The 27,787-nt window shown below is 47.6% G+C and overlaps 1 protein-coding gene across 1 annotated transcript; it reads right to left on the reverse strand.

Annotated features, from left to right (window-relative positions):
* Spaca7 (sperm acrosome associated 7) lies at window positions 1–26,614 on the reverse strand. Its single transcript, XM_032919563.1, has 6 exons — window positions 26,469–26,614; window positions 18,128–18,184; window positions 13,120–13,227; window positions 12,202–12,309; window positions 1,557–1,655; window positions 1–196 (listed from the first exon to the last, which is right to left on the reverse strand). Exons 1-6 carry the CDS (start codon window positions 26,560–26,562, stop codon window positions 183–185), a joined length of 480 nt encoding a protein of 159 aa, XP_032775454.1. The 5' UTR covers window positions 26,563–26,614; the 3' UTR covers window positions 1–182.
* Between the last annotated feature and the right edge of the window lie 1,173 nt (window positions 26,615–27,787).

Consider the following 27,787-nt stretch of genomic DNA (forward strand, 5'->3'; position numbering starts at 1 on the left):
CCTTCAACACCTAAAGGACTCAATTTAGGGTTATGTGGAAAAAGCAATTTTCTTTTAAGAATGGGTATCAGTGAGTGCATTCATTCCCTAAGGGTGGGTGGTGTGGAGCTCTCCCGTGGCTCCTTGTCTTTTTAAGCTCAGGAACGCCTGTGCCACGCTGTCCTCCTGGGCTTGGTCCTCTTCTAAAAGATGTTTTCTGTTTGGAAAGAGGAGATTTTCTTGTCATTTCTGTGCCCCACACCCCTCGGCTCCTGAGCAAAGCTGAGAACAAGCAGCCCAGCTTTTCCTGTGTGGCCCAAGTGGGCAAGAATTTCTGGGCAGGAAGGGTCTCCATTCACAGCATCAGAGGCTTTAGACTCTCTAGGGGTCACCATGAGACTCTCAGGGACATACAGTGACCAGGTGGCCATGCTCCCAGCCTGCCACTCACCTATCCTTGGTCAGGAGTAACCAGGTTGAGTGGCCCCCTGAGTCACACTGGAGGAAGGGACCTTCCGGACAGAAGCCTGTGAGTTTGGGGTCCTGTGGATCCTTCTTCAGGGATGATGCTTGGGGATGGAGGAAGGCCTGTGGGGAGCTCTGAGGGTTATGATAGGGGAAGGGCTAGAGGTGATTTCAGGTTCCTCCAAAGGCCCTGAGGGTCACTGTTGAGACCCTGCACAGGCCAACAGCTCATTAAAGTAAAGCAGAATCAAAACCCCAAGGCCTCCCAGGAAAAGAGTTAGCCATCACTCGCTGATCTATGACAGTCATGCTGTCGCAATGAGCCCTGAAAACATTGACACAAGAGACAGAGCCCTTCAGGTCCATTGGGAAATGACCTCAAGTCCAAGAGAGCCTGTTGGTCTATGGTGTTGGTAAAGTGTGTCACCTCTCGTCACCTCTCTCTGGCTGTTAGCAGCTGGGACCCTCCCCCAGGAGCAGCAGGATGGGTCCTGAGAACTCCCCCGGAGCCAGGGTCCCACCTTGCAACCTCACTCAACTCCATCCTGACCCCTAGGAGGGAGCCGAAGTTGCACCACATTGAGTGTCCAGAACCACAGCTCAGGACATGCCAGGATCTGTGTGAGGTCCTCATCATGGCCAAGCCGGGATTCAGACCCAGACCGAGCCTACGTGAGGGCTTCTGCTCTTGCTGAGACCTCGCTCCCACTGCCATGTCCAGTCCTCTTAGTTCACACCGGAAATGGGAAAGAGACAGAGCCACAGGGGTGGGATGGGGCAAGGCTCGGCACGTGAGGGTGAGGAGCAGAACTCCGTCCCCAGGGGAGGTGTCCTTCCCAAGTGAGAAGCAGGCCCAACAGATGTCCTGGTCACGAAGGGACAGGCCATCAAGCACAGTGGTTGGGACCATGCCTTCCTGTTTTTTTGGAAAGGAAGGAACCACACATTTGATTTGGCTGAGAATGAAGGGAGCCCCTCAATGACTTGGCTTAGAACCCCTTGGACTTCAGACAGCCCCATAATACTCCAGTTTCTATGAGAGCCTCAGTTGCAACTGACATTCTTACTGCAGCTCAGCCAGGCAGGGCACTGGTTGATGAGGGGCCACTTGCCTGTTAGCTCCAGGCTGTCTTCAGATTGTCCTGTGTTTTCAATCATTCTGTCCAGAACAGACAGTTTCTCATACACATCATCCTTTGAACTCTTATTTTCTGTGGGAATAAAAAGAAATATATGTAACATATATATATATGTATATATATACATATATATATATATATATACATACACACACACACACACACACACACACTGTAATCATACTTGATGGAGAAGCACAGCATGGTGCTTTTTCTGTTTAACTTCAGAAACTGTAAAGTCAGGCTGAGACTTCAGTTCATAGCCAGAACCGGCATTAATGAAGTCCTGAATTTATTCTATAGCAACAAAATCAGCAGTTAAAACAAAACAAAACAAAACAAAACAAAACAAAAAAACCAACCTCCAAAACGTTGTGAGAAAAATGAGGAAAATCACAGTTGTAGCAGAGTGTGGGTGCTGACCCGGAATCTATGACGCGCCCTCTTGGCAATGCAGGATCTCTTTGAAGATACATTGATTACGATGAAGGCTTAGACCACTGCTTCTCAACCTCCCCTTTAACACAGCCCCTCCTGTTGTGCTGACTGTCAACCGTAAAGTTTTGTTTCTAGTTTATAACTGCAATTTTGCTACTGTTTTATGAATCATAATATTCTGACATGCAAATCCAAGGATGTTGTGACCCACAGGCTGAGAATCACTGGCTTGGAGAAGTTTGGCCCTACTCCAGTGTGACTGTGCCCTTACGAAAATGGGAAATCTGGCCACAGACACACGTGGAGAATGCTGGGGGAGGAGGAAGGAAACAGATCAGGGGATGTACGCAAAGCCACAGAACACCAAGGACAGCCACAGGACAACCATTCCACCCATTCTGGCATTTCAGACTTCATTCTCTGAGAATAACGGAGAATGTATTTCTATGAATTAAACTACGCGATATGTGGAAATTTATTAGGATTACCCCAGAACACAGGCATGACTGATAAGCAGGCCATGTTAAACCTAATATTTGATTAAATGCGGAGCACAGAACAATCTCCCGGGAATCCAGTGGCCTCCAGTGTAGACGAGGACAGTGTGGTCCCTCTAAGTTGGTGGCTGCCCCGACTTCAGTGCCAGGACAGTGGTTGTCATCTTTTGTAGGTGACTCTGCAAGAGCTTCCCAGACCTGGTGGATACCCGGGATCTCAGTGGTTCAAACCCACTCTCTTTGGATTCAATTCAAGGAAAGAAAGCCATGCTTTGCCCAAATCCACTCTCCTGCCACTGAAACAAACATTCCACCCGTGTTTGCCTTCCTTTGTACATGTTGGAGCCAACTAAGTAGGTTTTATGAGCCGTCCTGGGTAGTTTGGAGACTGGAGGGTGGAGCTAGGGGAAACCACCTGCCTTGCATCTCAAGACAAGACCACTTGCCGCCGGTTGGGTTTCCTTGTCTGAGCCGGTCTGTTCCAGTTCCTGCTGTGTTTACCTTCAGTGAACAGGGAAGAAGGCCTTCCCGGGTCTGTGTCCGTACTGGGGCCTTGCCTCCTCCCAGTGTGCCACTTCCTGGTTCTTCAGACAAGGTCGGGCGCTCCTGATGACACAGGGGTGACACAGGGGTCTCATGACACAGAGTGGAGCTGTCTCTCCTTTGTGGAAGTGAGTCTAGGGACCTTTCTTTCCTTGTCACATTCTTACAGGTGTGTGTCTCTGCCTGGCTTTTAACCCCATAGGCCCCGGAGCCCTAACTGCCCCTCAGTGTGAATGCTATTCATTCACTTAGCCTGTCAGCAAGCCCGTGCTGTGTCAGGGACTCCGGCCACAGGGAAGAGCTCCCAGCTCCCTTAGGAGGTCATTTTCACAGGACACTCACACCCCAGAGTAGCAGGCACTGATAGGAAGTTTGAACAGAATCTTTCCTATCTTCGTGGCCCCGAGTTCCACCTGACAGCTCTTTTAATTTTTAAGGAGCGAGCTAACATGGGAGCTGCCTCACTCCTGTTTAGCTTTTTTTTTCTAAAAATTACAAGGTGCGACACGATCTGTGGGAGGCAGACGAGCCTGTGATAGCCAACGCTGGAGCAAGGAAGACTCCGGGTGGAGCTGAAGTCCTCTTCGACCCTTCCTCTTGAAGGATGGTGTAGAACACAAGGTCAGTTTCCATCCCATTTTAACACTTCCTCCCGCCCTGCAGATCACTGGGGATGTATCAGCCCTGTGGGTTCTGTCATTTCACTTGTACTTGAAACACAGCCATTCCCCTAAGCAGTCTAGAGGACCCTAGGGTTCGGGCACCCCGTCACCCTAGATGTAGCACAAAGTCTCTCTGGACTAAAGGGAAGGAATGTCATGGCTTAAGAGGTGTAAAGTCTTGCCTTAGATCAGAGGGAAAGACAGTGGAACATTTGCTCCCAGTTTCTACAGGAGAGTGGTTCCTGGATGCCCATTGGTACCCGGGCTCAAAGATGCTCGTGTGGCATTGTGTGTACGCTGACGATTCTCTCGATACCTGGAAGCACACCCTGGTGGTTTAGGACCACCGATACACTATGCTGTGCAAATACTTTTCTGTGCTGATGAGGCAGCTGTGACAGAGAAGGGGCCTGCGTGTGTTCAGTTCAGACGACATTCTTTTGGGTGCTCATTTTTGGTCCCCAGTTGGTTGAATCCTCTGAGGCCCAAGGATGAGGAGAACGTCATTAATGAAACAGTGGCATAGAATCAACAGGGAGATCTTGCTCTGCTACACTGGGCCATCATGAGGCAACTTTGTGTTACTGCTTTGGTTGGGGAATACTTGTTAGGGTTTGTCCTCGCACCTACCATTCTTTGCTCAAGCCGGCTTCTGCATCTCATAGTCCCACTCTTCCTCCAGCACTGACAAAGCCTGGCTCACAATAGTGCCTGTCCTCAGACCACACTGAGATCCCTCGCCTCAGCTGGGTCACGCTGAGAGACCACGCCTCATTTGGACCTCGACGAGAGACCACATTTCAGCTGGCTGCCGCTGTTTCCTCCGTCTTCTGCATTGCGGGACCTCCATATTTTCTGTTTCCACTCCTTTTCTCATGCATGCATGATTTTAAACATCTCCGTCCAAACGTTTGATGCAATACATTTCCACTCAACATTTCAGCAGGCCTTCCTATTTTTATTCAATTAAAAATATTTCCAGATTCCCCTTTTGACTTCACCGCTCAGCGGGTCACTGAGCAGCACGCTGCGTAAATCAGCAAATATTTAGGCAATTTCCCCACGTCTCTTCGCGCCGTTGATTCTCATTTATTTCTGTTGTGTCCAGAGAGTGTTTGGGGTGTGTGTTTAATTATTCTAAATTGTTTGCTGCTGGTTTTGTGGCTGAAACAATACATGTGCTGGCGACTGTCTCACACGCGGCTGCTGTGAGAATGAGATTCTTAAGTCAGAGAACAGTCCAGATGTGATGATTAGTCCTCTTCCTTCTTCCTCTCCTTCCTCTCCTTCTTTTTCCTCTCCTTCTCCTTCTTCCCCTTCCTCTTCTTCCTCTCTCCTTCTCCTGCCTTTCTCCTCTTTCTCTTCTTCCTCCTCTCCTGTCTCTCTCTCCTTCCGTCCTCCCTCCCCCTCCATTCTCCCTTCCTCCCTCTGTCCTTCTCCCTCCTTCCTTCCTTCCTTCCTCCCTTCCTGCTCTCCCTCCCACTTCCTTCCCTCCCCTTTCCTTCCCTTTTCCTACCCCTCCCTGCTTTGGTGTTTGAATGATACATTAAAGTGCCTGTGTAGCAGGAGCCGTGTGTCTTTCCATCTCCATTTCTCTTGAAGTGAAAAATCAAAGCTCGTGATTTAATTGACTGATTTTATTGTCTTCATGACAAAGGTGTCTTAGAACCGGATCACGCACGTGTGGCTCTTTCTCTCCTTATGCCTCCCCAGTTCACGGGCTCTCATCTCTTACTGGCCGGCCTTCTCAACATAGACTCAACATGTCAGTCATCAGTCACGGCCCTGATGGAAATGACGTGTCCCTTAATCCTCAGAACAGGTTCCTTGAAGGGTAAGAGCTAAGCACATGCTGTACACGCAAGAGAGACTCAGAGAGATGCTCAGTGGTTGAGAGGCAGATGTGGACACGCCAGCTTTGCTCATCCATTCAGCCGTCTACAGAGATTCTAGTTGTCCCTTCATTAAGCAGGCGTGAGTTGTGGCTTTGTGAACATGGGTGTGCAGAAGCACCTTCCAGATTGCTCGGTTCTTTTAGATGAGTGCACAGAACTGGGTCTGTGCCACCACACAGCGGTTGGCACCTTACTATTTTGAGGACTTGCATTCTATCCCCGCTACTGCTCTGCCATTGTGTCTGCTCACAGACAAGGCCTGCGGTCCCAACCCTCGACATCTTCATCCATACTTCCCACTGTTCACCATTTTGGTGTCAAAGATGGCGCCTTGTTGAAGTTGAAGTGTATTTAGTGAATATACTTGTAAGATTCCGACAGCTGTAACAGGTCAACAGCTAGAACCACTTTCTCCTATGGAACAGAGTGGGTGAGAGCCACAAAGTCTAGTTCTGAGTCCTATGTCACTGTGAGAGTAGCCTTTCTTATTGTCCCGCACATGGGACAAGGACATGTTGGCTGGTTTTATGAGCTTTCAGGACTTTCCAAAATGGCTCAAACACTAGAAGAGCCATTAACAAGCCAATTAACTGTGTTCTCTGACCACAAAATTCCACTTCCAGGTCCTCTTTGACCATGGACTGCAGAAGTTTTTCCTAGGGTATGATGCTCTGTGCAATACAAATGCCAGATGTTGCCTATCTGTTCCAGCTGCCTGGACCATTTCCAGAGCTGCCTTTGGCCACTGAGGTCTTCAAGCACCATGTTTCTTGTTTGCTTGTTTGTTTTTCCATATCCAGCTCCTTGTCCATCTTGGGGCAGCTTCCATATCCTGAGGCAGTGATGGCACATGGAGCCTCATTCTCATGTCACCCCGGGTTACTGCATATCTGATTGCCATGTCCTGGTAACTAATGGTGGTGGTGTCTTTGCTTATAGCTTATTGCTTATATTGGTGTATTTTCTTTGGAAAACTGTATATTCTCGTCCTTCACTAATCTTGCATTGGACTGTTTAAGTTAAGTTTTAGTTCTCTGAATATTCTAAAAATCACCCATTTTATAGAAAATATGACCTGCAAGTCATACGGTACTGTAAAGGAAGAAGACTGTGGTCTAGTATAACACAGATCACTGTAAGAACATTGTAGTGGGGGGAATAAGCAGATTGCAAAAACAGACAAAAGCTATTCAAGTCCCTTATCCAAACACCTTCATAGGAACATGGATTGGTAATTCCAGGGGGTGTAAGGGAGGGGAACGGGGGGTTATTATTTAATGGCTACAACTAGAGCTGTGGGGATGGCAATGGTGATTTTGTGCATTGTGAACGTATGTAATACCACTGAGCTGTACAGTTAAAATGATTATAGTGACAAATTTCATCATATATGCATTTTAACAAAGGAATAAGCAAATTAATTACAATGTTGAAGGACAAACAAGAATGTATCAGACAAACCAAGACAACCAGAGAGTAGAGGGAGCAAATCTCATGTCAGAGGAAGCAAAATGCAGTCCCTAAAGTCGTAAGCACTGAGACAGTTGTTTTTCAGGACTAAGAGCTGGAATCATAGCGATCACAAAACGCCCATGAGAGTCTATGTGTACAACAATAGATCACACACTTAGGAAGTAAAATCTACAGAAGTGCAGGGAGATGTAGGCAGAAGGCGTTTCTGACGTGATAACCATCATCACTCCCCAGAGAAGATTCAGTAGATAAATATGAGAGCAGAGACCAAAACATTTGAGCAATAAAGTAGGAGCTGCAGCATGCACGATGACATTAGGGTACATGGTGACATTAGGGTACATGGTGTCATTAGGGTACATGTGACATTAGGTACATGGTAACATTAGGGTGCATGGTGTCATTAGGGTGCATGGTGTCATTGGTACATGGTGACATTAGGGTACATGGTGACATTAGGTACATGGTAACATTAGGAACATGGTGGCATTAGGCATACAGTGTCATTAGGAACATGGTGACATTAGGTACACAATGACATTAGGGTGCATGGTGACATTAGGTATGTGGTGTCATTAGGGTATGTGGTGACATTAGGGTACATGTTTTCTTTTTAACTGTGGGATATTCATAAAATGGATCATGTGCTCAGCGGCTACAAGAGTCTTCATATGGCAGCACTGCTGCAAACGATGCATTCCGAACATGATATAATGGAGCTACACATGGTGCTTTAAAGCAGTTAGATATTTTTACTGGGAAACCAGTTTCCGTTGGAAGGGAGCCACAAACTAACATGATAGAATGTTTGAGAAGCGATGGGCAAGCATGAAGAAGGGTCTGTGGGGCTCATCAAACAGTGAACGGTGTTAGACAATTACTGCTAATCAAAGAGTCACTCAAGCCTAGAAACCTGAAAAAGAACAGGAGAGCAAAGACTGGGGATGCTAGAGTGGTGAGATCAGGATACAGCGGGGTCAGTGTGTCAAATCCCTGACCACTGGGGAAGTAGCCAGTGAGACGAACCACTGTGTCATAACCAAAGGAGGGGGAGAAAGGTTGGGCACGAAAAACAAAAGATGCAAAAATGTAAAAATAGAAAAACAATAAGACAAATGAGATGGCATAGGTCTTGAGACACTCTTAAGACTTTTCAAAGACACAGGTGAAAAGCTAGGAATGGTGGGTAATTCTCAAGGAAGTACAGGCCACTAGGAATTGCACTTGGGCTAAGAAATATTTCTCTAAAGAAAATAAAGTCATCCCAGAGCTACCTCGGGAGACGGTGCCAGATTAAGTCCTTTCTAATAAATCTCGGAACCAGATATTTTCTTATTTATTTATTTTATTTGGTTTATGTTTGTTTCAAGACAGGGTTTCCCTGTGTAACAGTCCTGGCTGTCCTGGAATCCACTCTTTAGACTAGGCTGTCCTCAAACTCCCAGAGATCCACTTCCCTCTGCCTCCCAAGTGCTGGGACTAAAAGTGTGTGCTACCACCGACCGATGGAGCTAGATGTTTGCAATGCTCCCAGAGAGTCATAAAAAAAGAAAAGGAAAAAGAAAAAGAAAAAGAAAAAAGGAAAAGGAAAAAGAAAAAAGAAAGAAAGCAAAAGGAAAAATCCCAAGACAATTAACAGTCTTGTCCAGATACAGAATTTAAGAACCCACAGACTAATGTCACTTGCTCCTTTAGATTCAGAAATACTAATAAATCACTGGCAAGACAAATTCAATCTGTTGTAAGAAAATGTTGAACGTGATCGGGTGCAGCTTATTCCAGGAATGCAAGGATGGTTTGATATTAGAAAAAAATCCTTTACAGATGAAAGTCAGCTACAGTAAACAGTAGAGAAGACCTCTCCCTTATATACAGACGAAGGAGACTGCATACTTATCAATAAACTTACCCTGAAAACCCTACACAAAGAAAAAACTAAAAGTGCTCCTGTAATATACAAAGGCAAACTTGAGAAATAGGGAGACCACACGTATTTTTGGAAAGAACAATTCAATATCATAAAGGTTCTATTTTTTTCCTCAATTATTCTCTAGAAAGTAATGCAGTTACAGTAATCTTACAAGCTTTTTTAAAACAGGAAATTAGACCCCTCCAAAATTGCAAGAACAATCAGTAAAACAAAGGGGAAGAAGAAAGGCTGTACCCTAGAAGAAGGGATGTGCTCCAGAAGAAGTGATGTACTCCAAAAGAAGGGATGTACCCCAAAAGTAGGGATGTACCCCAGAACAAGGGGTGTACCCCAGAAGAACAAGGGATGTACCCCAGAACAAGGGATGTATCCCAGAAGAACAAGGGACTGAAGACCTGAATGAAACTCTGGCTTCAACGATTGACATGCGCACGGTGGAAAAAACAGGCACACATCTGGGGATGCACACATCTGGGGATGCGACATATTGTAAGTGTGGGTCTGCAAACTGCGACGGGACGGACTTGCGTAAGTCATGCTACAGTGCGTATGTGGCCATAGGTGAAAGAGATGAAGTTAAGAGCACACTACTCAGAGATAAATTCCTAAACAAAGAGCATATGGGCCAAGGAAGTGACAAGAATATAGCAGAAAAAACAGCAACTTCTCTTGGCTAAATATAGCTTAATTTATATCTATAAGTGTATGTACTATAATATAGTCTATAATATATAAATACAGTCTGCTGCTATATTAAAAACAACAAAATATTATCCATGATGACCACACAAAAATGGTGAATTGTTTTTGTTGTTGTTATTGTTGTTTGGGGGGGGGGTTGCTTAAAAAACATTCATGAACGTCATCAAAAGTAAACGTATTGGGGCTGAAGAGACGGCCCGGCAGTTAAGAGTTATTGCTGATCTTGCAGAAGACCTAGATTTAGCTCCCAGCACCCACATCATAGCTCACAAGCACCTAGAGCTCCAGTCCTGGGCATCTATTGCCGCCTTCTGGATCCCGTGGGCTCCTACACATGAACTCATGAAGGCAAAACACACATACATGTAGCTAAAATAAATCTTAAAAACCAAGTCAACTGACAAGTTAAAAACATCCACAGCAGGTGAACAAATCAGACTTGGTTGGTTTGGTGGGTCAAATAAAACCCACCAAAAACACACTTCGAAATTAAAGACAAAAAAACAACAAAAGAAACAAAAGCAAAACTCAAGAAACTAACCAGTATAAGACAAATAATAGTTCAAAAACAATAGGAGAGTGGTCTTTAAATAGGAAACAAAAAGTCCTTCTTAAGGACTGGATTGCAACTGAGACCCTTCCCTGTGAGAGTGGGAGGGCGCACCCCCCTGCCACAGGAGAGGCTGTGAGGAGCTGGTTGCCTCACATCATGCTGTCCTCCCATGTCACTCCTGAGTGACAGGCAAGAAGGACAGTTCCTATGGACTCAAGCTTATTCTGAGAACTGTGGCCATGAAGATTCTCAACTGCACTTTTGTCTTTAATGGAGAACACGGGGAAAAACGGGGAATGTTTTCAGAATGATACACCCACCGGTAAACACTGAGGGGCTTTTGTTTTAAGATGTTGGTTGAAATGCTTCCTTCTGAGCTTTATCTGAGAACTCGTTAAGAAGTTACTGTGTGAAGACTGCACGGCCCCCTGCCTTCATCTTTTGACTCAGCTGTCCCTGAATACCTTTCCAATATATGAAAATCCCTGAGTTCCAGGCCATTCACTGTAGCTGCATCTGCTTGCCAAGTCTCTCAGCGAGCCTCCTGGCTTGGCTTGCTAAGGAGTGTAAGCACTCTTGGTCTTCTAGGGGTACTGACTTAGCAAAAGGAGCTTATCAAAAAGCTAGGCAGGGGCAAGGAGGCATCAGAGAAGCCTCAAGAGTCTTGGAGTGGACAGGGAACAGGAATGGCTCCTGAGGCCAAGTCTAGGATGATGAGGTCAACACAGGAAGAAATAACTCTGTGCGAGAGTAATCATCAGGCGTGGTTGGCGTTACTGCCCAACATGAGTAACTGTGTGAGGATCCCGAGTAAGAAAGGAGTGCCCTCTGCCTTGATCCGAATCCTAATTGCTAAATGATATTAAGTAAAAGAAGAATTGCTGTTGGGCAAACACTACACCAAACCTTCAGGCAATTTATGCAAACCTCTAAGTGAACAAGCTCGGGGAAATTAAACACTCATTTTAAAATACAATCACGCTCGTGTTTACACTGTGAAACTACTACTTAGATCCATCTGAACACCAGAGGCTAGGACTCAGAGAAGCTATGTGAGAAGCAGGTGGTAAATGCAGGACCCAGGGCCCAGACAGATCTGTAGAGTGGGCACAGGGGTATGTATTGGTGACATGCTCTGGAGCCTTGATCTGGTTCTGTACGTGAGTCACATTTCAGATTATCCCATCTAAGTTCTACACTCTACATACGTTCATTTTCTAGTCTTAACCCTAATCTAATCTAATCTAATCTAATCTAATCTAATCTAAAATAAGCTAAACTAAGATTTAGGGCAAAAGAGCTCTATCAGCCCTGGACAACAAGCTTTTCAGAGCCATGTGCACTGCCTCTGTTAGAAAGAGGCTTTTCTTGTCTCCCGGAGCCTCAGTCTTGCTCTCTCTTTTTTCCAAAGAGGAGAGGGGACTTGGCTGGAAATCTGTAGCAAGGTCTCTCTTTGACTCCTAGCTTTCACACACCTGGGAGAAGACTTTTCTGCTGGTTGAGGAGGGCAGAGTAGAGGGCAGAGACGGGGCAGGGAGGGGGGTGCTCAGCCTCAGGGCAGGGCTACTTAACTCAGGTAAAGCTGCTGTCACATGTATCTGATGCTGGTGGCTCTAAGTGTATCTGATGCTGGTGGCTCTAACTGTATCTGATGCTGGAAGCTTTAAGTGTGACTGATGCTGGTAGCTTCTAAGTGTATCTGATGCTGGCGGCTGTAAGTGTATCTAGTGCTGGTGGCTGTAAGTGTATCTGGTGCTGGTGGCTGTAAGTGTATCTGGTGCTGGTGGCTGTAAGTGTATCTGGTGCTGGTGGCTGTAAGTGTATCTGATGCTGGTGGCTGTAAGTGTATCTGGTGCTGGTGGCTGTAAGTGTATCTGGTGCTGGTGACTCTAAGCTCAGCAGAGGAGACACTAGATCACATTTACCATTATCGTCACTTTTTGCCTTCTTCCTAGATGAATGTTCTAAATTCTCCAGGAACTCGTGGTAGTTCTCAAAGGCTTCCTCTTGGTAGTTTTCTTCAATACCAGCATCTTGGATGAAGAAGATGGAAAAAAAAAACATGAAACGTCTCCTTGTTTCATACTTGTGAGCATTTGGGGCAGGGGGCTAAACCCTAATTTACAATGTTGGGCTGGAAGAGTTGGGCAGAGTGTTCAAGTCCTACTTGAGAGTGTACATTGGGAAATTAATATTTAAATAGCCAGACATTATCCAGCCACTTTCAGCCCAGTGGTTTATATCTAGGCAGATGTGGAGGGAGCAAACCCTTAAAAATCTAGTCATATCTGAATGTAAAAAAAAATCCCAGAAGTGGCGAGACCTCCTGCCTTTGAACGCATTTCCCATGGAGCCTGAGGACTTCTTAACCCAAATCTCTCCTGGCCGCTGTCCATTACACCATCTGTTTGTATAATCTCGTGTGTGGAGCTGTGCTTTGCAAAGTGTCTACTTTGTCTACATCCACTGCTCTTCTTGGTCTTGGGCACATCATATACTGGACCTTAGTTTTACCATGTCTACGGTGTAGGAGAGGAGCTGTGCCCCCTCAGGAGCTGCAGGGAAATGCAATGAGATGGTGTGGATTAATGATCTAGTTCCTGTTGTAAGCCTGCGTTTCTACACAAGCTGAACCCCAAAATGAACATGGATATAACTCAAGATCACCCCAGAGAGAAGCAAGCCACCTGTGTTTTGGAGGTGACCCCTTCTTTGGCTTCAGACCACAGCTTGTCTCATTTATCCATAGCTGGTTCAAGTAATATTCAAATACAGTCATATAGTCAACACCTTGGATGTCTAGGAGTCCACGCCATTATAGCAGTAAAAGGGGGTATACTTGCTTGGTTCCTTGGTTGGTACTGTTGTCTGTGCTGGCGATCTTGTTCGTCGTGTTGTTGCAGACATTGCTGAAGTTCTTGGCTCCAAAATATCTTGGGCTAGAATTTCATCTTGAGAAAGCATATAAGGACATGTTAGAGCCGGTGGGGATTGACACATGTCCCTAGGCACAGTTTATACTTCACGCAGCCTATGAACACTGTAGGTAGAAAACAGAAACCCAAGGAATTAGTGACTTCTCTGGAGAACCTCATCTTGGATGGACTGAGCATGGCCTCCCTAAATCGTTTCAGGAAATGGACACCGTTTAGATATTTCCCAAGTCTTGCCCCTGATGTAACCTGGATGTTGAATGGCTCCACACTCATGGTTTAGTGAGCTTTGTTGTCTCTGTGATCCAATACCCTAGGAGCAACTCAAGGGAGGAAGGAGAAAGTTTGTTCCCAACTTCAGAGGTCTTGGTCCATCGAGGCATGCACAGAGCTGTTCACATCATGGCTCTGGGAAGCAGAGTGAAGAGCACCAGGAAGGAAGTTGGGAAGGAGATCCCTTAGCTTCATGTCCACTTCATGTCTCACCTTCCGCACGCAGCACAGTTCCACCACATCCCAACAATCGATTCAAATTTGGAGCCCACTGGCAGACGAAAGGAGTCCTGGTAACACATCCTTCGTGGTCTAACCGTCTCTGGGAATGCACCTCACAACACATAGGGGTACATCTCACCAATCTCTTAGTCCCTTGTAGGATACAACCCTCCAAGCAAAACATCTGACCAAGCCACCATCTTCGCAATGGCTCTTGGTTGGGCGCCTTGACTATTGACGTTCCCTCATAGGAAGAGGGGTGGCAAGAGCCACTGCTGTCTTAGCTCAGTATCCAGTCACGCCTCTCGCCACTTGCATGCAATTCTGCAGTAATTGCACATGGCCACTGGAGACCTGGGGAGATGCTAGAGTATATACTATCTATCATCTATCTATCTATCTATCTATCTATCTATCTATCTATCTATCTATCTATCTATCTATCTATCTATCATATCTATCTATCATATCTATCATACCTATCTATCTATCTATCTATCTATCTACCTATCTTTCCTATCTATCTATCTATCTTATCTATCTATCTATCTATCTATCTATCTATCTATCTATCTATCATATCTATCTTTCTTATCTATCTATCTATCATATATATTATATATGATTATATATATATATATATATATATATATATATATCCACGATAAGGTACATTGAAGCTAGTTCTACCTGAGTAGTAGAAGCCACCATCTACCCCAGGTGAAGACTTCTCAGTGCTGCTCTGTGGCCACTGGAGACTTCTGCTAGGAACCCCTCACCCATGTTCCATAAAAAGCCAACTCAGCTCCTTTCCTCCTCTGGGTGAACTTTGGTAGAGTCCAGCTTCGGTTTGTGTTGGAACCTTATGAGGAAGGGTAAGGCATTGTCTGCCTAAGGAAGGAATTCTCTCAACAGCCTCGATCCGTCAATCTGACAGTTAAGATTACCCATGACAGACAAATCCCGCGCCAACTTTACATCCAAACACATTTCCTTAAGTCATGGCATTCCACCATTGACCTGTAAGAAGTTCTTGTCGGTCTCCTAGTATAAAATACGTCCGTCTGTCCGCATGAGTCCCTGCAATCTTTACAGTCTCGGTGTTGCTCTAAAGTCCAAGCAGGAAGACTTTGGAGGCTGAAGGCGGCTCTTAGCTCTGAGTTTCCATAAAAATGTGTAAGTTACTTTCACGTGCAGTGGCCGAGAATGAGCATTCCCCTTCCCAACAGCAAAGACGACAACATGCCCTAAACAAGGCCACAGCGGAACTCTAAGTTCTGTAGATCCACCCTGGCATCTGGGGCAAGCAGTGCTCCATGAGATCAAAAGAGCTTGGATAGCTGTGTCTCCATGGCCTGGCTGTTGGCAGTCCACATGGCTTCTTTCTTGGGTCACCTGTACTCATTCTCTCTGTCTCTTATTGGCAGATGTCCCATGTTCCCGGGTCTCTACTGCAACTTAAGTTTATAATCACAGATTTGCCCTCTTACATGAAATGCGACCCTGAGACTCACTGCCCCACCTTCTCAGGCTTTTCTTTGGAAATCTGGTTGGGAGCTCCCTCAAAACTGTAATTCTTGCATTCTGTGTACCCACAAAGCCAGCATCATGGAGATGAAGCCATGCTATTTTACCAATTTGAACAATAACAGGGTTCACTTGGATCCTCACAGCATTCGCACGTTAGGGTTAGGTGACCGAGCACTGTGAAGTGAATACCGGAAAGCAGTTTCTCAGCCAGCCCCACAGTGAGTCCTGTGCCCCAGAGACAGCCCGATAGTGAGCTCTGTGCCCTAGGGGCAGTCCCACAGTGAGCTGTGTGACCTAGGGGCATTGTTTTCTCAAACTCGTTTGCCCGTTCAAGCCTTGAGTATTGGATGGATCTGGCCACCTCCAACACAATCCTGGGCACATTGGAGTTCCTCGGCCCCTTTTTTGACAGCCAGACTCTTCAGAATGATGCTTTCCCTGTCCACAGCTTCAACCTGCGAAGTTTTCAAGCCTTTTGGCCCTGCCCTTTCTCGAGTTTCTCACTGTAAACCTGTCTAAAAGCATGCGGTAGCTCTGTGCCATAGCCTGAAAGTGGGGCTGACTTACAATTTCCTCTGCTGGGTTAATTAGCTCGGTGATTCAGTTTCCCACAAAGCTGCAAGATGTGAGCAAAAGGCAGGCAAGATTTTGGTGAGGATAACAGACTTCAGTACAATTCATAATGGGGTCTTCATTCCCAGATGAAACTTCACAAGCCTGGCATCTCGGTTAGGGTGACTACTGCTGGGGTGAAACTCTGTGTCCAAAAGCAACCCAAGGAGGAAGAGAGTTCACTTGGCTCACCCTCCCACATTTTAGTCCATCACTGAAGGAACCCAAGACAGGAACTCACACAGGGCAGGAACCTGGAGGCAGGAGCTGATTCAGAGGCCGTGGAGGGGTGCTGCTTGCTGGCTTGCTCTCCTGGCTTGCTCAGCCTGCTCTCTCATAGAACTCAAGACCACCAGCATCGGATGACACCACCCACAATGGGCTGGGCCCTTCCCCATCAATTAAGACAATTCCCTAGAGACTTGCCTTCAGCCTGATCTTACTGGGCATTTTTTTTTTTAATCGAGTTCCCTTCTCTCGGATACCTTTAGCTTGTGTCAAGTTGACTTAAACCCACCCAGCACGCCTAGCCCCCACTGTCCGCATTCCTATTCTGTCCTGGAATTCTGAGCTCCTGACAGACTCGCTCATTTAGCCCAGTATATAGCTTACATCCTAAGCTTTCTCTAGTTCAACTCTTCAAGATTTTCCAGTCCCTCCCCCACACAAACCAGTTCCAGAGCCTAAGGCATCATAGCATCAAGGGTCGTCGCAGCAACGACCCCGTGCCATTAATAACAACTTTCTATGTTAGGTTTTCTTCCTGGGACATACTGCCTCGACTCAAGAGGGCAGGTTTCAATCTATAGCTCTTGACACCTTGGATTCTGAGCCTTTGGTGATGCGAAATTTTAGGGTGGTTAGGAGCACCTGACGGGAGTTACTTGTGTCAGGTCAAGAAGGAAGCAGATCAGGTAGCATCAGCAAGAGGGGGACAAGATAAGATACTGTGCCCAAAGTCACATGAGAGTGACATATTTCCTTCAACCAGTCCTGCCTTTCAGAATTCTAGCCCTCCCTACTAGCCTATTCAAGTTCAGAATCCATCCATAGATTAAACCATTCGGTGGTCACGGCAGTTGGCATCCACTTGGTTTTGGAGTTGCCTCACGGGTCTAGAGATGTGCTAAACTCAGATCCAAGAGGCCTCTCAATCTAATGAAGCAGGCGATCAAGAGCAGCCATCACAGCTCCTGTGTTAAAAGGTTGGTTCCCAGGGTGACCCCTCTGTGAAGTGATAGAACCTTTGGGTAAGCTGCGCTAAGAGGTCTAGGTCACTGCGTGTGCCCTGGTGTCCCCTAGTGTCCCCTGGGTGTTTTGCCTCAGTCCACCTATGACATCTGTGCTTTCCTTACAGGACCCAAAGCCTCAAGGCTAACAAGCCATTGCATGGAAGCTCCATAAACTGAGTGTGAGGCGGGGAACCTTTTCCTGGGTTTATTACCTCACAGGGACAGAGCGCTGACAAATATGCCGTCCAAAACAACACACAGAAAAGTTTGGCTACAGATATAGTTCATGGTTATCCTTCCTACCTTGCTGTCATTCTATCCCGTCTCTGTCCCCAAATACGAGTGGGCACCTTCCCTTACTTTTCCCTAGGTGTGGCTGTACTTTATTCACTGTGCTCTTTCGACCTCTCCTCTTACGCCTCTAACACAAGTGTCCCCTGGCTGTAAAACAAACTCACACTCTTAATCCGGCTCTCTTCTCAGTCAGACATAATCTCCAAAGACTTTCGTTACATCTCTGACTGCCAATGGTCTTTCTGTAAAATCTGGGGCCGGTTTATCCTGTGGCTTTTATAACGTACCCCGTATGGTACAGGACCCCGGCAGGAGCTAAGCAAGCTGCATCTAGAAATAGTCTCTCTCTCTCTCTGCATCACAATGCTTCTTTTGGACCAGGAGCAGCACTGGGGAGCTGGCTACCTGGAGCCCCTGGGTGACCTTCCCAATCTAGAGCCTGGTTCAGATAGGCTGTAGTTGAGTTAGTGCCCCTTTCATGTTCTTTGCAATATGGATACCAGAAAAGGTGGTGCTGCCTGTACACACTCGTTCCCCATCTCAGAGGCACAGCACTGGTCAGCTCAGTGGTACTCACACTGTAGGGAAGTTTTGACCCTGGTGTTGGCAGTGAAGCTCCAGAGTAGGAGAACGTGACCCTGGCGCCTCAGAGCGAGCCCGTCTCCCCAGTGTCTGCAGTTGGTGACAGGTTACTGGAGGCAGAAGCACCCACTCACTCTCTCTCCGCACACCAGGTTCCATGTGGGGAGTCTTACCTAAGGTTTCAGGTATGTTTTCAGTTGTTGAGTTGAAAACGCCTTCAGTGATTGGACCTGGGGGAGGAGGAGAAAGGATAACAATCTATAATTTAAGACCTCCATTTTCACCCACCTCTCTGTGAACGGATTCTTGTGTGCTCTAGAGTCTATTCTACTACTCTACTAGTCTACTCTACAGAGAGGACCCAGCGAGGAGTGCTGCTCCTTCCCATGGTGTCTGAGGAAGCCCTCTGGGACCTGAGCTTCTCAAATGGAAGATGGAAAGGCGTTACCCATGGAGCAGCAGTCCCTAACCCTGCCTTCCTGGTCACTGGAATCACCTCCAGGATTGTAAGACAGTGTCCATGATCAGCTCAATCACAGGGACAAAAGAAGGAAGAGGGCCACACACTTTGTTTGGTGGGGAGCTTCAATTTACCTCCTGCATGGCTGGTGGCACTGTCTGGATGGGGCCAGGAAGCTCCGGCCTCAGACCCCACCGGAGCAGCTGGAGCCCAGCTCAGCACCAGTGAGGAGAAGCACTTGCCCAGCCCCTGGTTTAGGCTTCCCGTGTCGCCACCCAAATACTTGCTTGTCCTGTGTGAAGACACCTCATGCACGTTTTTCTCTGAGAGCCCTGGGCGGCCCTGCACATTTTTGTGCTACCCTGGGTTCCATGGGGCAGACCAGAGACTGGTCGCCTCATCCCTCCAGCATGAGCAGAGCCCTCCAGGCTGGTGTGTCTGAGGTGAGGAGTGGAGTCTCTGATGAATGGGTCCAGGGTTCTGGATGGCTGTTGTCTCCAGGGCCCAGGGCTCTTATTGGTGATGCGTGCTCTACAGATGGGGTTTAGCTATATCTGGCTACCATGGGAATTCTGAGGACCGGCTTCTTCTCTGTAGCATCCACTACTACTCCCTCCTTCTGACATGACCTCTCTTTATGAGGGACTGTGATGTCCCTTGGTCTGGTACATCTCTTAGTATGAGCTCAAGGTTGGCCTCTTCTCCCAGATCCCAGGTCCTGGGACTCCCAAAGACGGCAGGCAGGGCCACCCTACCTTCCATGTCTGAGGCACAGAGCTCTGTCTGGGAGAACTAAAGTTGCGGCTAAACCAGTGACAAAGCTGTTCTCAAAGGCTTTAATGATGGACAATCTGCATCCCAATGTGTTCATCTGCACGGCTCAGAACAATGGGAAATATGTAAGGAGGTCTGCGGTGGTGATGACAATTGCTTCTCAGTGTGCTGACCTTGGTAAACCAAACAAACAGTACAGTTCCTCTTTGCGAGAGGCATTAATGGTTCATTACGAATGGGTACAGCTGCGCAGCGCCAGCACTTTGTTAAAAATACTCTTTTCATCTCGTGTCTGTCCCGTAATCACAATGGGAGCATTGTGCGAGTCAGCCGTGTGCACATGCGTGGTGTGTACGCTCCTGTCGTCTGTGCCTGTTCATTTGCATTGTCAAGTGTAGCTGCTCTACCGTACTTTTCCTGTTGCCACCTCCCACGTGGCACGCGCCCACGAGGGTCAGGACACTCGGATGTCCTCTCGGTCACCACATCAGCGCATTCTGGCTTCATGGAGTTCACTTTTGTATTCCGAGTTCGCTTAGGTTAATTGAGTAGATACTCGTCTCCACTGTGAGGGTCATATGAACTGCTGTCCCTCTCAATGGCCAACACTTCCATGTGAGGGACCCACACTGTGGCAGGCACAGCTCCTCTCCTGACAGGCAGCGGGAGCACCTCTAGGATGAGATAAGGTCACCTGAGTTATCCTCAGGGAAATCTGGAAACTGTTTTCATTGGCCCCTCAACTCAAGAAGACCCCGAGGATCATACTAGGCTATGACCAGGTCTCAAGCTGGAAGGACCTTGAGTGTCACACTGGGCTATGACCAGGTCTCAAGCTGGGAGGACCTTGAGTGTCACACTGGGCTATGACCAGGTCTCAAGCTGGGAGGACCTTGAGTGTCACACTGGGCTATGACCAGGTCTCAAACTGGGAGGACCTTGAGTGTCACACTGGGCTATGACCAGGTCTCAAGCTGGGAGGACCTTGAGAGTCGCCCAAATTTCATCCAGGTCTCAGGCTTATAAAAACCTCAGGTCTCAGCCTGGTCTCAAGCTGAAGAAGATGTCGATGTCATAAGACTTAAGAAATGATAGTGACCCTCCACAGAGGTGGGGGTGGCGGTGGTGGCGGCGGCGGCGGCGGCAGCAGCAGCAGCAGTAACAGCAGCAGCTGCAAGCTCCTCAGTGGATACCTGCTGAGTGTTCTCAGCCTGGGCAGCTGCACATAGGCATGGGCACATGGTGATAGCAGACGCATCAGCGAGGACAGGTCTCCTGTGCCAACCTTAAACCCTCCCTGCCCCGGCTCTTCAGAAGCTAACAGGAAAGTAGAAATGTTGACATAATTCACGCCATTGTTGGACCGTGGAGACCACTTGCCCTTGTACAAATATTGAAGCAGGCTAGACTATCCTGTCCAGGCCAGTGCTGACTATGGCTGTTAACATTTGGGGCTGTCACGATCTTGGGTACTAACAAAAATCCTGTAGAGAAAAGCAGGCGAGCAAAGGTGGAGGACAGCCTTTGGACAGTGAAACCCTAAAGGCTGTCACGGTCACAGAGAGAGCAATGGTTAGGACACTGAAACTCAATGCTGCCTTGAGAAACTGGCGCTCCCTCCTACTCGTGAAGCATCTCTCTCTCTCTCTCTCTCTCAACACTCGTTGAGTTCTATGGCTTGTGATGACGCTCTGCGAACATCTGAGACTTCCCAGTCTGGGCTCTGGGTGTTAGAAAAAGAAAGATGCTACATAAAGACGATTTCTAACCAGCCTGATGCTACCACAATTAGTACGGTTTTTGTAGAACTCCTAAATAATCCCAACTATTGAGACTCTCGCTGTTAGGCACAAGCTCACATTTACACTCGGGCTCTCTTATCTCTTCCATACAGAGAGACTAAATATATTTGCGTCTGTTAATAAGCACGCTGCTTCTGCCACATTAAGAATCACGGGGAGATGGATTAGTTGGGAAAGTGCTTCCCTTGCAGGTATGAGGACTTGAGTTCAAGTCCCCTTAGAACCCACGGAAAAACCCAGGCATGGTGGCATGAGGGTATAACCCCAGCAACGGAGAAAGGAAAGGCAGACACAGGCAGACTCTGAAGAGCCTATGAGCCAGCTTGGGCTGTATAACAAAGCTCCAGGTCACATGAGATGGAAGGCAACAGCCCTGAGGCTGTCCTCTGAGCTCCACATGCCTGTGAATACATGTGCATGCGCGCGCGCGCGCGCACACACACACACACACACACACACACACACACACACACACACACACACACATACACAAAGGCACCCACACCCAGTAAAATGCTACAGTAATGGGTCCTAAGCTTTTGTAAGATGGAGATCCAGGACGCCTGCCACCAAGGGCCAACATGGGACCAATAATTCATAGCTTCTAAGTGTTCTCCATTGAAATCACTACTTATGTATGTGATTAAACCTCCTCTGACTCCTAGGAGGGAGAGACTGACTTTGCAAGTAGGCTTCAGTGAAAGTTGTCAGTTTTTGATAAGGGAAGCCGAGAGACGGGAAGGACCAGCCATTGTTAGGAAAAGAAGAAAGTCATTTTGTCATAAATAGTTTAAAAGTTATTTAATAAAGAGGAGAAAAAAAATAAGGAACAAAAAGCCCAAATGGGTATGGTAAGGTGTAAAGGGTCTATGAGGAAAAAAAGAGAGAAATCTAATCTCCTATGGCCAGGCCGTGTAAATGGATGGCCATTGTGAGGTTTTGAAATGAGCTCCGGTATCAGGTGTGCGGCCATGTGGAACGGCCCCTGCTTCTCTCTGCTCAAAGGACAGAGTTCCTTGGACTATTGGCCTCCTCTTAATAAGAGATTATAAGTGTTTTCTTTACCTGTTGAGTAACCTCCCCTGTAGACAAAGGCTCTGTTCTTACCAAAATAATTTCCTGTGCTTCGTGTTGTCTTTTCAAACTTTTTATTACTTAAGAAAGCAGAGCCCTCTCGGTATTGAGAGTGAAGGTTGGTTATTTTTTCCCGTTAACAACTATCTTATTTCCTCTATTTTCCTTGAAAATCTCGTCATTTTGGTTTGCTGGGTAACAGCACTGTTTCACAGTAACCTGTGATCTCAGTCAAGTCTTCAAAGCTCCTGACATTTTTTTTGACACCTCCAAATTAAAGTCTAAATGCAGCCTTTCTGACCACAAGCTAACTTTGAAATTTCCCAGAGGCCCCTTGGAAAATCTCTAGGGATTCGTTCTGTCATCCCGTGAAAGACAGATCTTAAGCTAATTAGCTTACTTGCTATGTGAACTCACAAAGGGAAGCTCTGTAGAGTAAGCAGTGCCGAACCCTTTGTATTACCCCTCTGTGAAGATACGTCAGGTGTCATGAGATGTGTGAGATTTCCGGGGATTTGCACTGTCTTTACTCTCCACGATCCGTCCCTGTACGGTGTGGTCAACCGTCATTGCACTCACTGACGTTAAACATTGTAGGTCGTGAGAACGACACTTCTCCCTGCTGACCGCGGAAGGTGGGCTTGTGGCAGGGCACCACGGAGCCTGGGTTCTTTGCAGATGATTCCTGTTTTGCTCGGATGCTTTCTTGAAAGCAGGGGCAGTCACCGACAGTCCAAGGTTCTCTTGGACTCTGACCAAGAGACTAGGATAAGACTGTTGATGGCACCAAGATTGCTTAATGGGGGCCTTTCCAGATAGAGGAAGAAGCAGATGGGTCCCTGAAGTGAACAGACCATGGCGAGTACCCTCGCCATACTCTCGGGGTCAAGGGTGGTTTCAGAAAGTCTGTCCGAAGCTTTAGTACTTGTTTTGCATGTTCAAAGACAGTTGTCCACTAACTCAGAGAAGCTTTGAAATTACCCTTTTTGCTTGGTTTTGGAGATAGGATCACTCTCCAGAGCTGTGGCTATTCTGAAGCTCATGAGGTAGACCAGGCTGGCTCTGAACTCACAGAGATCTATCTGCCTCTGCTTCCTGAATTCTATGACATCTGTGCCACCACGCCCAGCTTGAAATTATACTTTTAAAAGTATATTTACTTTTTAAAGATGTGTGTGTGTGTGTGTGTGTGTGTGTGTGTGTACGTATGACAATCAGAAAAGGGTGTTTGCTAGAGTTCTGGGTGGTTGTGAGCCACCCAACATGGGTGCTTGGAACCAATTTCTGCTCCTGTGAAGGAACAGAAAACATGGACTGCTGAACCATCTCTCCTGCCCTTTATAATTGCACTTCTACAAATAAAACCAGAAGCGTTTATATTATATTCTCTTCATCTGGTCCACTAGAATCTCTGTCAACATTTATTTTACAGCCGTGTATTAACCTAAGTCCAATAAGAAGTTATTCTTTTTATTTTTAAAATACCTTGTGTGTATGTCTGTGTGTGTGTGTGTGTGTGTGTGTGTGTGTGTGTGTGTGTGTGTGTGTTCCCTGCACGTACGCCTATGAACCCCTTACACATCTGGTGCCAGGGAAGGCTGTGAAGAGGGTCCCAGACCCACTGAGACTGGGATTACAGACAGTTGTGAGCAGTCTTGTGTGGGTGCTGGGAATTGAACTCTGGAAGAGCAGCCAATGTTAACTCCTGAGCCATCTGTCCAGCCCCACGGTGCTATTCTTCTTGGGCCAGGTAGCTAGCTCAGTTGGCAAAATGCTTGTTGAAGAAACATGAGTTCAAATCCCCAGGACCCACATAAACATGGGATATGGTGGCTCATGTCTGTAACCCCAGAGCTGGGGAGGAACTTGAAATAGGATCCGTGGGCTTGCTAAGTAGTCTGGTCAATTTAATGGGATCTAGGTTCAGTAAGAATAACCTTTCTTACAAAATAAAGCAAATAGTAATTGAAGAAGACATTTGGTGATGAATGACCTGTGGCTTCCATACACATGTGCACTTGCACTCAGGAATGCTATGTGCACAGGCATACACACACACACACACACACACACACACACACACACACACACCCCATGATTCTATTTTCCTTGTTGCAACAGAACACTATTGGGAATTCCAGCTGCATGGCTATGACATCAGCTTGGCCTTCCTACTCCAGATATTCCAGATGTGAGGAATCGAGACTGTGGCCTGGGCCATCCCACCTGGCACCTGGCTCCCGTGGGTCCCAATCTTGTGGACAAGTGGAAAGGTCACACTTCTCAGTAGTCTGGGAACCTCACAGAAGAGGGGAATTCATCCCCATCCCCAGGATTTGTACTGAGCCCAGTGCTGGTGGCGCTTGGCCTCCCAGAAGTCTGGGGAAGCCAAACCTGGGATTCCCTATGTAAAGTACCAGAAGAGCCCGCCCAGTTCACAGGGTCAAGTCTGAACTCACACTGCCCTTCTGCAAACAGGCAGGAAGAAGCCAGGGAGATGGGATTTATAGTCAGGAGTGGCATCACTTTGCTGATCTTTGGTTGTAAATAAGGACTTGATTGGAAACTGTAGCATTCGGCTGAGGGTCCTCTCCCATTTCTAATTCCCCCAACTCCCTCTGCTTGCATTCCTGACCTGGAGGTAAACTTCTTCCTCTTCCTCTTCCTCTTCCTCTTCCTCTTCCTTCTCCTTTTTCTCTCTTCCTTTCTCCCTTTCTCTCCCTTCTTTCCCTTCCCCTTTCTCTCCTCTCCTCCTTCTCTTCCTTTTTCTTGTCATTGTCCATGAAACCTGGGTTTCTCTGGTGTCCCCCATGAGCAGTCTTCCTCTCCCAGCTGTCTTTGTTTCCTCTCTCTCTCCTGACCTGGCACTGCTGACAACTGAAGTGTGATGATCGCTCAGGGCCATCCAGAGAAACTCAGGACCCAGGAGTCACGTGTGTGCACTTCTCGGCACAGCCATGACCAATGTGGATGTTCACACTATTGCTGGGGCCACTTCCACCCTCACTGTTGGCCCGAGCAGCTTTTGGCCCGGTAACGAGGAATCCTTTCTACGGGGCTCTGCATCTCCTGATCCTCCTGCCTCTGCCTCCCGAATGCTGAGATCAGAGGTGTGGACCACCAGGCTCTAGTTCTGGTTCATTTCAAGCGTCTGAACGTCTGTGCATGTAGATATTGTTTTGCTTGTCTTTTCCTTTCCTAGAAATTGTCCTAGCTACATCCCTGGCTGTGCAACCGCAAATCCCGTAAGGGGGAATCACAGAGCTACCACGCTGCTCAAAAGGCACAGGGTGAGGAGGGGCTCACACAGCCTGCTTCTGGCCAGGTCTTTCTAACTAAGCCTGCCTGACCTAGGCTCTGTTTTAGCCTTCCGAGGTGTGCCACAAAGTCGTGCCCCAGGAAGTCCTCCGCAGTGACAGATCTCCGGCAATTCCACACGACCCCTCCCCCACTGACCACCAGTCTGCCTACAGAACACCCTTAAGTCATCAAGCAAAGAATTGCTTGACCTCCTAGTAACTTCTGTCATTCTGGCTGGTCCTATTCTGTGGATTTTTCTTGTCCTTCCTGGGACATGAACCGCACTCCCTTTATGAACCATCATGGTGGCCCCCACCCTGATTAATTTAGCCCTAGCTGGCGTCCAACCCAGAGATCTGCCTCTGCCTCTTTGCCTCTCTACCTCTCTCTCTGCCCCTCTGCCCCTCTGCCCCTCTGCCCCTCTGCCCTTCTGCGTCTCTCCCTCTGCCTCCTAGTACTGGGATTAAAGGGGCACACAAGCACATCTGGCTACCTGGCCATCATTAACAAGCACCAAGAATACTGTATCTTCCTCTGGTACTAAATGAACTAAAGGATTAGTGTTGATGTCGTTCGTGTGACAAGAACAGGCATAAAATATACTTTATCTGCTTCACAGAGAGTAGTGAGACATCAGGACTGTGCTAAGTGTTACACAAAAGGACATGTGTGTGTGTGTGTGTGTATGTGTGTGTGTGTACGCATGTGTGTGTGTGTACGCATGCTTGAGCGCTTGGTGTGTATATGTATCAATTCGTCTATGGTACATGTCTATGTGTGTGTTTGTATGTGTACATGTTACATGTGTGTGGTACATACACATGTATGTAGGTATGATGACAAGTTCAAAAGCGTGCAGTTGTAAACACGGAGGAGGGACATATGGAGGTTGGTGGCACTCTTCCTCTACCTTCGGAAGAGTTAGCACATTTCCATTAGGCTAACAGAAAGCGGCTGCTCCCTGGCATTCCTGCAGGAGAGGTGTTCAAAGATGGAGAGCCCTTCCCCTCTCTCCATCCCCCGAGTTCCAACGAAGGAAGGGAGCACAAGAAGAACGCTCCCTCTGCGGCTTCCAGGCCGGAGGTTTCTGCCCACGGAACCTACCTGAAGTTGTCTTGACTGGATGTAGCTCAGTGACTTGCCAGCAGCACAGCAGGAAGACGGATAAGAAGGTCCTTGCTCCCCTATTCGCTGCCATGGTCCTCCAGTTACAGGAGGAGCCCCTCCCTGGAAGGGCTTCAGTTTCCCTAGCCATGGACTCCTGGATACGTGGAATGTGGGGGTCCTGTGACATCACCACAGGGCATAACCTGGGTTCCTTCACCATTAGAGTGGATGTGTTATGTCGTGGACCTGTGAGAACATGGTTAAGAAGCAAGCCGGGGTCCCGCCCTGTGTGGGCTTTGTTTCCCTGTGTGATGCCGTAGGCAGTTGATGGCGTGTGAGGCTTTCTTGGTAGATGTACGTTATCAGCCTCAGAGAGGGAGAAGTGTATTCTAGCTCTTCAGACATCCAGGGAGACACAGAGCCCTGGGGACTTTACACATGTCATGACTTAAGCCCTGTGAGTTAAGGAAGGGTCTGAATAGGGTCTAGGTCTGTGGCCACATCTCTCCTCGCTGTGACAGTTGAATGACTAGAGACAAGGGCAGGCATAGCCAGAGGGCAAACCTGGTCAGCAGTGCAGCCGTGACTTGCTACCTGTATAACTAGGGACTCCGATGCCAGATCCTGGTGTGGGAGTGGATCCCTCTACATTGACTATGAGGAGTTAGGATCAGGGATAGCTCAGAAGAAGCTCCAGAAACCTGGCCCAGTTCACTCCAGAAGTCAGCCTGTAGGGTCATCCCAAAACCTGGTCCCCTAAAGCAACTGATGTGTAACTGGAACTGCAGGTTAGCTCTGCAGGGATGAACTGTGTAGTGTGGCTTCCTGCAGCTGACCTGCTGCGACCGGGCTCGTGCCCTGTGGCGGTACACTGAGCTTGGTCACTGCTGAGAAGACAAGTCCTTCCTGTCTCACGCGTGCAAACCCATCGGCCAGACAAGTCATAGGCTCAGCCAGACTCGACGGAGCTGCACAGAGACGGTGTGTGAGCTGCTCGGGCCACACACTGGCTTACAGAGGCACCAAGTTCATGGGGAGAAGGCAGGCAGGGTCAGCGGTTGCTTTTTGGGGGATTCAAATCTCAGGACTGGTCCTCCAAATTTTCCTCTGATCCTTGCTGCCCTTTAGCAAGAACTCCACACGTCCTACCTTTTATGTGGATGTTTTTAAGAAGTGTCAAGATCGGAGGAAAGTCAGGAAATTAATCTTTTGATACCCGTTTCATGGGACGCAGACTTTAACAGATGTCTGGCTTGGGACATGTAGATGCTGGCCTCTGCTGCACCCTCTGTGGAGAGACTGCCACAAGTCCCTGG

This window comes from Rattus rattus, chromosome 13, assembly GCF_011064425.1.
Source record: "Rattus rattus isolate New Zealand chromosome 13, Rrattus_CSIRO_v1, whole genome shotgun sequence".
NCBI lineage: Eukaryota > Metazoa > Chordata > Mammalia > Rodentia > Muridae > Rattus > Rattus rattus.